The sequence below is a fragment of the Juglans microcarpa x Juglans regia genome, chromosome 7D (assembly GCF_004785595.1).
Source record: "Juglans microcarpa x Juglans regia isolate MS1-56 chromosome 7D, Jm3101_v1.0, whole genome shotgun sequence".
Classification (NCBI taxonomy): Eukaryota; Viridiplantae; Streptophyta; class Magnoliopsida; order Fagales; family Juglandaceae; genus Juglans; species Juglans microcarpa x Juglans regia.
Window position 1 is genome coordinate 5,938,847 of NC_054606.1, and position 7,993 is coordinate 5,946,839.

General features: G+C 39.6%; 1 protein-coding gene across 1 annotated transcript; it reads left to right on the forward strand.

Annotated features, from left to right (window-relative positions):
- Positions 1 to 5,289: 5,289 nt before the first annotated feature.
- Positions 5,290 to 7,363, forward strand: LOC121239492 (cation/H(+) antiporter 4-like). The gene is made up of 2 exons (XM_041136746.1): positions 5,290 to 6,153; positions 6,239 to 7,363. The coding sequence occupies exons 1-2, from the start codon at positions 5,290 to 5,292 to the stop codon at positions 7,361 to 7,363; spliced, it is 1,989 nt and encodes a 662-aa protein (XP_040992680.1).
- Positions 7,364 to 7,993: the final 630 nt, after the last annotated feature.

The following is a 7,993-nucleotide window of genomic DNA, read 5'->3' on the forward strand; positions in this document are numbered from 1 at the left end:
CTAGTCTGGGCATGTCATTCTTGCTCCATTGAGTGCTGGATGGGTTGGTTGGAGGCAATATTGGCTTGATGATTTTGTCGAGGAGGTTGTGGAAGAAACTAACTATCAAATCTCTTGAAGTACCGAGCCACATGAGTATGGCCAGGCTTATCACATAGCTGACACCAAAGATTAGTGTAATTGTTATTTTGACAAAAAGCCGTTTGAAAATTACCTCTACCACGGGAGGAGGAAGTCATGGGTTCTCACTTTGTGGAAGTCACCAAACTAATTGCTTATCTTGGTCATGCTTTTCCTATAAAAGATCTGGCCCGTTATCCTATTTTCTGGGAGTTGCAACTTTGTGTGATGGTGGCGATATAATTTTGACTCAGCGGAAATATGTCATTGACTTGTTACGAAAAGTTAATTTAGATAAAGTGAAACCTTGCAACACGCCGATGTCCACGAGCTGCAAACTAGCCACGCCCCCTGCCTCGAAAATTGGAGTTGTTGCCACAGCCACGGGATCCAAAAAAGGGTTGTTGTTTGGTAGCAACATTAGCCGACGGAGTAGCAGACAAGAGAGCTTGTTGATGATGCTACACACGTGCCTCACAAGTGAGTAGCATAGAGTACACCTCTTCTAAGGTGACATTGTCTTTAACAAAGACCGTGGTAACAAGAGAATCATACTCGGGTCTTAGACCAGCGAGTAGATAGGTGATGATCTCATCACACTTTAGGGCCTGACTTGCCATAGCTAGGTCGTCAGAAAGTTTCTTCACATACATGAAATAGTCTATAACAGACTCTAGTTTTCCAAGCAGTAGCCAACTGCGAACGGACTTCAATGGCCTTGGCTTTTGACTGTGTATCAAAAGCAGTGTGGAGAGAAGTCCAAACTACGTGAGAAGTACTGCACTGCGCTACCTGCACGAGCACTTCATTAGTGAGAGAAGCATTAATACAACTGAGAATAAGATTATCTTGAGTTTCCCAGACATCAAAAGCTGGGTTGGGTTGCAGTGTGCCATTACTACGAGGAATTTCCTTCTCAAGCATTTTAATGGTTCCATCAACGTAGCCATAAACATTTTGACCCTTAAGATAGGGAAGCAAAGTGGCTTTCCAATTTGGAAAGTTGGTGCGGGTAAGGTTAGTAATATTGATGTTGGAGGAAGGATTGAAGACAGGTAGAGTATTGAGAGTGTTATCGGAAGTAGATAAAGAATTGAGGGAGGTGGCCATGATGTTTACGGAGGTAGATGAGAAAAGAGTTTTAGGGAAGAGTGATTATGGGCATGAGCAGAGAAGAAGAATTTAGGCAAGGACGTATGTAGTTCTGGCGATACCATGTAGGATTTAACACACAGATGGGCTGGAAGAATTTCTTATTTTCATTGTTTGAACTGTGTACAGTGTAACGCCCCGTCCCCGAGGGTTCGGAGAGTTAACTCATGTCGCTAAAAATCATTTTCCATCCACATAGTACATAATCAAATTTTTCTCTATCTCACAAACTACTCATTAATTCACATCAAATACTCCAGTATAATTAATCCAAGACAATATAAAGTCTTAATAAAAACATCAACCTCCCAACAATTCATATCATCAGAACGCAACAAACTTACTGAATAACAAAATCCTCAATACTCATGCAAACCTCCTATGCTTAAACCACTATTCTTAACTCATCTTACCTATGCTCGATATTCTTGATCCTCAACTGGAAATATTCAAATCATCTGAAAATATTGGAGATAAGAGGGGGTGAGTTATCAACAACTCAGTAAGCAGAGAACATATACTAGCGTGCAAGCATGAGCCTTTTCAGAAAGTTCAGTATGCAGAAACAAAACATTATATTTTTATATGCAGATCTCATAAATATGTTATCAGAAAATCAGAGCGATTTTTCAGACTTTTTAGATTCAAAAATTAACTGTTCATATTTAAAGACACTTTCCATATTCAAATACCATTTTCATATTCAAAAACCATTTTCGTATTCAACATCCAAATGTTCATATTCAAAGATCCGTTCATAATCAAAGACCCTTTGGCATTCAAAAACTATTTTCATATTCGAAAACCAACTGTACATATTAAATATCATTTTCATATTCAAAATCACTTTGGCATAACATAACTGAACCTCTTCATCTTATCGTATCATGTCATATCGTATCATATCATATACCATGTTTAACCCCCGTGGTAGGGTTATGCTATCCCCGGTGGCTAAACCAGGCAGTATCATATGGTGAACTTCCAATTTTTCAATCTCGGAGCCCCGAGTGTGCACACAAGAAAGAACACGTAAAAAGACCACTTTGTTTCCAAAGTGAGTACACTTATATCATATCATATCATGGTGGTACCAACCATATCACGTGAACCAGTATCATCATATCAGAACCATATTCAAAATCAGATCCAGAACAGATAAGTATGCCAAAGGTTTATCATATTCATATCATATCAAAACACGTGCGAAACATATTCATATCATTTCCATTTGATCAAAAACATATCCAAATCATTTCATATCACATGTATAAAAACAAATATCTCAATGATATCATATTCGCTCTTTTGCATATTTCAGAAACATGTCAAATATTGCTCATGTCTATACAATGCATGTCAGAAAAATATTTTCTCTTTTCCGTACAGATTTCAAGAGTGATGTAAATAAACGACCGAGGTTGGTTTTTCTCAAGTTTTCATTTCATCACAAAATATGCAAAGTTTTCAGAAGGTCAATCTCAGTCTCAGTAATTCGTATAAAACTTAGCATAGGAACCCTGCTTATCTGGAATTCTTAGCTTTTCCAGAATTTTCCTCAAAAAGTCGAGTCGACTGTAAATCGTCACCTATAAAATAATTACGTAATTTCCGTAAGTTTCCAATCAATCACATATTTCGATATTTAAGCCTAAACTTCTAAAATAAACTATTTTAATTCCTCAAAACTTAAAACCTTCATAATTCCAAAATATATCACCACTTTCTAAAATCATCAATATCCACCGTAACCAACGTTAAACTCAAAACACCAATATTTGAACCCGAAACAACCAACAAATCTCATAACAGAAACCAAATCACACCAACAACTCCATCATCCAATCCAACCGACCCCCTTACTCTTCAGACTCAGTCTGGCACAACCAACCAATTCACAGTAAATATAAATTAGCGCAAAAATACATTTAAATCTCAAAAGTTCTTTGGGAAAATACTTACAATGTCATAATATAATTTTTGAAAGATCACGAAGGTGCTAGAAGTAGTGGCACAGCAACAGAACAGTGCAAAATGCACTATGGTCGTGGGTCTCAAAAACTCACTTTTGAACGGGGACAAACCAAGATCCGAAATTGATAGAGTAGGGCTTAGGGATGTCGGTGAAGCTAGTGGTAGTAGTGGTTGGCCGTGGGTGGCGGCGTAAAGGGTGGTTGAAGTGCAAAAATACCCAAAACAGAAATGGAGTTGGATGTGCTTTACCGGTGGCAGATCGGAGCTCGGGTTGGGTGCATTGGGTTGCTAAGAGGTCAAGGATGAAGTGGTGAAGAAATGGTGGCCGGATGTGGCGCGACGGCGGCGCTAGAGCGAAGAGAACGCCGCGGCTTCAAGCCGTGCATGGAAGAGAATGGCGGCAAGTGAGGAGCTGAAAACCGGAGGGGGAGGTCGCCGGTGGGTGTGGAAGGTCGTGGGTTGGACGGTGGCGCACAGCGGCGGGCTGGGTAGAGGAGAAGCAATGCACAAGAGAGAGAGGGAGGCTGGCGTCGCGCGGGAAAGCAGGAGAAAAGAAAAAGAGGAAGAAAAGAAAAAGAGGAAAAGAAAAAGTGAGGAAAAGAAATGAGGTTCAATCCTCACATCTTGGGTCACAAAAATGACCCAACAGAAACGATTTCAAAACAGCAAGTAAAATAATATAATTCAAATGTAATGATTGAAATGAAAATAAATAATTAAATCCAACAACAAGTTAATTTAATATGAAAAGAAATTTAAATGCATAACAATAATTAATATTAAGAAAACATGTCAAATTTAATTTTCACAAATTAAAAATCATAAAAATAAATCTACTAAAATCTGAAAATTTAAAACTAGAAAATTAATTTTTAAATTAATAACAAATAATCCTTTAATTAAAAATACATTAAAAATACGGAATGTTATATACAGAGTGTATGAATATATAACATAGCTGTGAGTAACGGGCTCGAGTACTAGAAGTGATATTCAAAATTTAAAATCTCTCTACAAAGCCGTGTAACAGAAACGAAGATCAAGGTCCAGGGTTTTTGCTGTCTTATCCGCTGCTTGAGGTTCGGCCTGATTTTTAGTTGCTGCAGAATATTTGACTTGGTCTTCTCTTTTAGTTGCTGCAGAATATTTGAGTTGGTCTTCAACGCGATTATCGGGACCTGATTCAATATATATTGATATAATGACCTAATTTTTTTCCCCAAGGCTAGGAATTTAGTTTCATATATAACTGCAGGTACCTACCCCTAAATAGGCAATAGCTAGATCTGGTTTGTTCTTAGTTTGTGCGTTAAAAAACACGGACTTTCTGGGAAAAAAAATAGAAAGAATTAAGAAAAGAATCGGCCTGAATTTCCTTGTCAATCCACCTTTTACATTTCTTTCTTTCTACCCCATTTTTCTCTGTGCGAAGAAAGTAAAGACTAAGACACCAGCATGATACAGTCGCAAGATCTTGCAACTTCATTTCATAATTCAAGCATCATCACCATAAGCAAATGTGTTGATCTTCCCTATAGGGTCCATTCGCCAGGCCTATGGAACTACCTTCATTCTGGGATTAATATGTTTTCATTGCCACAGCTTGAGCTGCAGATGATGATTATTTTTGCAATCACGCATGCCTCCCATTACATTCTTAAGCCATATGGAGTCCCTCAATTCACCTCCCAAATTATTGTATGTAGTACTGCTGATCTCTTGATCCACTTCAATATTTATCTAATTACTTGAACATGTTTATAAAATGGTCTTTTCTACATCCATATACACTCACATGGTACTTAATATATAAGCGCGCGTGTGTGTGTGTGTGAGAGAGAGAGAGAGAGAGAGACACTACGTAGGTACGAGATTAATGAATTGAAGATTCTTCGTGTGAATCAGGCGGGCATAATCCTCGGTCCATCACTACTTGGGCGCTTTGAACCATTCAAGATCTTGTTTGACGTTAGAAGTCAAGAAATAATTGGTGTACTGGCTGCCTTTGGTTACGGACTGTTTTTGTTTTTGAGCGGAGTGAAAATGGATATGAAAGTGTTAAAAAGGACGGGAAGAATAGCCTTATATACTGGTATTGCCTGCATATTGTTCCCTTTGATAATTGGCTTGTCACTTGGACTGTCCCTTAAAAGATCTTGGCTCACCAAAGAAGAAGCATATAGTCTTCCATTTCTGACAGTATTTCATAGTTTAACTCCATTTCCGGTGGTCGTTTACCTTCTTGAGAAACTCAAGATCTTGAACTCTGAACTTGGTCAATTAGGCCTATCTACAGCATTGGTTTCCGAAACGATTAGCTTGTTTCTTGTTGTTCTTGCCACATTCGGGATGGTTGCCAGGGAGAAGGGTTATTTTCATGTTATTATTGTTGGAGGATCAGCCATTATCTATTTCTTAATCGTTGTATTTGTTTTTCGACCGGCAATGGTTTGGATAGTCAAGCAAACACCCGAAGGAAGGCCTGTCAAAACCGTATACATTCACATCATCATGCTGCTGATGCTTGTGTCTGGCATGGTTTCTCATTTGTTGAATTTTACTGCTGTCTTCGGACCTTTTTGTCTCGGTTTGGCGGTACCAGATGGACCGCCCTTAGGATCTGCCATTGTCAACAAGTTCAACTGCTTCACTGAGCATGTGCTTCTTCCACTCTTTGTAACTATATGTGCTATGAAGGCAGATCTACGTTTAATCAACTTCGGTAGCAACTTGCTGGCCTTCGATATAATCCACCTTATCGCGACTTTTGCTGCTAAAATGCTGGCCTGTTTGATTCCCCTCTTGTACTCCAAAATGCCCATAAATGATGCTCTAGCACTTGCTCTCATTTTGAGTTTCAAAGGTCAAGTTCAGCTCAAGTTATATTCATATTTCGGAGATGACCAGGTGACTATATCTTTATTTTCTCCTCTGCCTTTATACTAGAAAAATGGATTATTTTTCTAACCAAACAACAATTTAACAAAACTAGGTCCAACTTATACCAGACCAGGCGCATTCTTTATGGATACTTGCGATCCTAATTAATGCAACCATTGCACCAATCTTGGTGAAGTACCTGTACGATCCTTCAAGGAAATATGCAGGTTACAAGAAAAGGGATATCATGCATAACAGAAGCAATGCAGAGCTTCGTATCTTGGTGTGCATTCACAAACCCGACAACATTCCTACGGTCATCAAACTACTGGAAGCTTCAGGCCCGACAAGACAAAGACCCCTTACTGTTTATGTTCTTCACCTTATCAAACTGATTGGCCGAGCCTCCCCCGTTTTTATCTCCCACCAAATGCAGAAAAAGACTCTCTCCAAAACTTCCTATTCAGAGAATGTGATTATCGCATTTAATCGCTTCAAACAAGACAATCTGGATGGCATATCACTGTTGCATGTTTTCACTGCCATCTCTCCACCAAAGTACATGCACGAAGACGTATGCACTCTTGCACTGGACAAACTCGCGTGCCTCATAGTACTCCCATTCCACCAGAAATGGTCCCTTGATGGGTTTGTTGAATCGGAAGACTGTGCAATAAGGACTCTGAACTGCGGTGTCCTTGAACTAGCACCTTGCTCCGTGGGGATCCTTGTTGATCGTGGCCGTTCAACTATTCCAGCATATTCATCTTATTCTGTTGCAATGATCTTCTTAGGAGGGAGTGACGATCAAGAGGCATTAACATTGGCGAAACGCATGGCCAATGATAAGATGAACATCAATTTGACTGTGGTTCACTTTGTTGCATCTGGGAGTGAAGAGATTAGAGATTGGGACGATAATTTGCTGGACCATGAGTTGCTCAAGGATGTTAAACTTAACAATGTGAGTGGTGGATATGTGACGTATATAGAGGAGATGGTGGAAGATGCACCTCAGACGGCATTGATAATTCATTCTATGATAAACGAGTACGACCTTATTATAGTTGGGAGGCGGCACAACGTAGTGTCCCCTCAAACATCAGGGCTTGCAGAATGGAGTGAATTCCCAGAGCTAGGTATCATCGGAGATCTTCTTGCCTCCACAGGTAACAACACCAGGACATCCGTTTTGGTGGTGCAGCAGCAGCACCAGGACATACACAATGCCTCATAGTTCTAGATTTATTCTTCTTTCTAGAATGTACTGTAGGTACAATTGTTAGTTATTCTCTGCTGTAAATGGTTAGGCACACATTTGTTTTATTCTTTGTAAAGGTCTATATATAGACTCTGTAATTATCATTCAATACAATGAGGAAATATTATTCTCTCAGGCAATTTGTCGAACATGGTATCCAGAGCCATTTGACAAACTGTCCACATTGATCTATGGCCTCGTCTTCTTCACCCAACCCTCCTCCTTCCTTACCATCCTCCTCTCATCTTATCTCTATCAAACTAACCACAAAAAACTACCTTCTATGGAAGGTTCAAACCTCTGCCTACCTAAGGGGCCAAGACTCATACTCCTATGTCAGCGGCACCTTTACCTCACCCCTTAAGTTTCTCATTGAAACTGATTCCGCACCCAAACCTAATTTTGCCTTTCTCTCATGGCGACGCACAGACCAATTAGTTCTCAGCATCCTTCTCTCTTCTCTGTGTGAGTCCATTCTCAGTCATGTTCTTTCCTTCACTTCAGCATATGACCTCTAAAACAAGCTTGCCTCAATGTTCTCCTCCCACTCCCAAGCTAAGGAGTTTCAAGTGCATTTTCAACTCACCAATCTCTCACACGGAGAGC

Excerpts from the sequence above, each read along its gene's own strand:
- LOC121239492 (XM_041136746.1), top strand. The coding sequence starts at position 5,290 with ATGGATATGAAAGTGTTAAAAAGGACGGGAAGAATAGCCTTATATACT. Across the intron at positions 6,154-6,238 it reads CATATTTCGGAGATGACCAG|GTCCAACTTATACCAGACCA; the intron begins GTGACTATATCT and ends TAACAAAACTAG.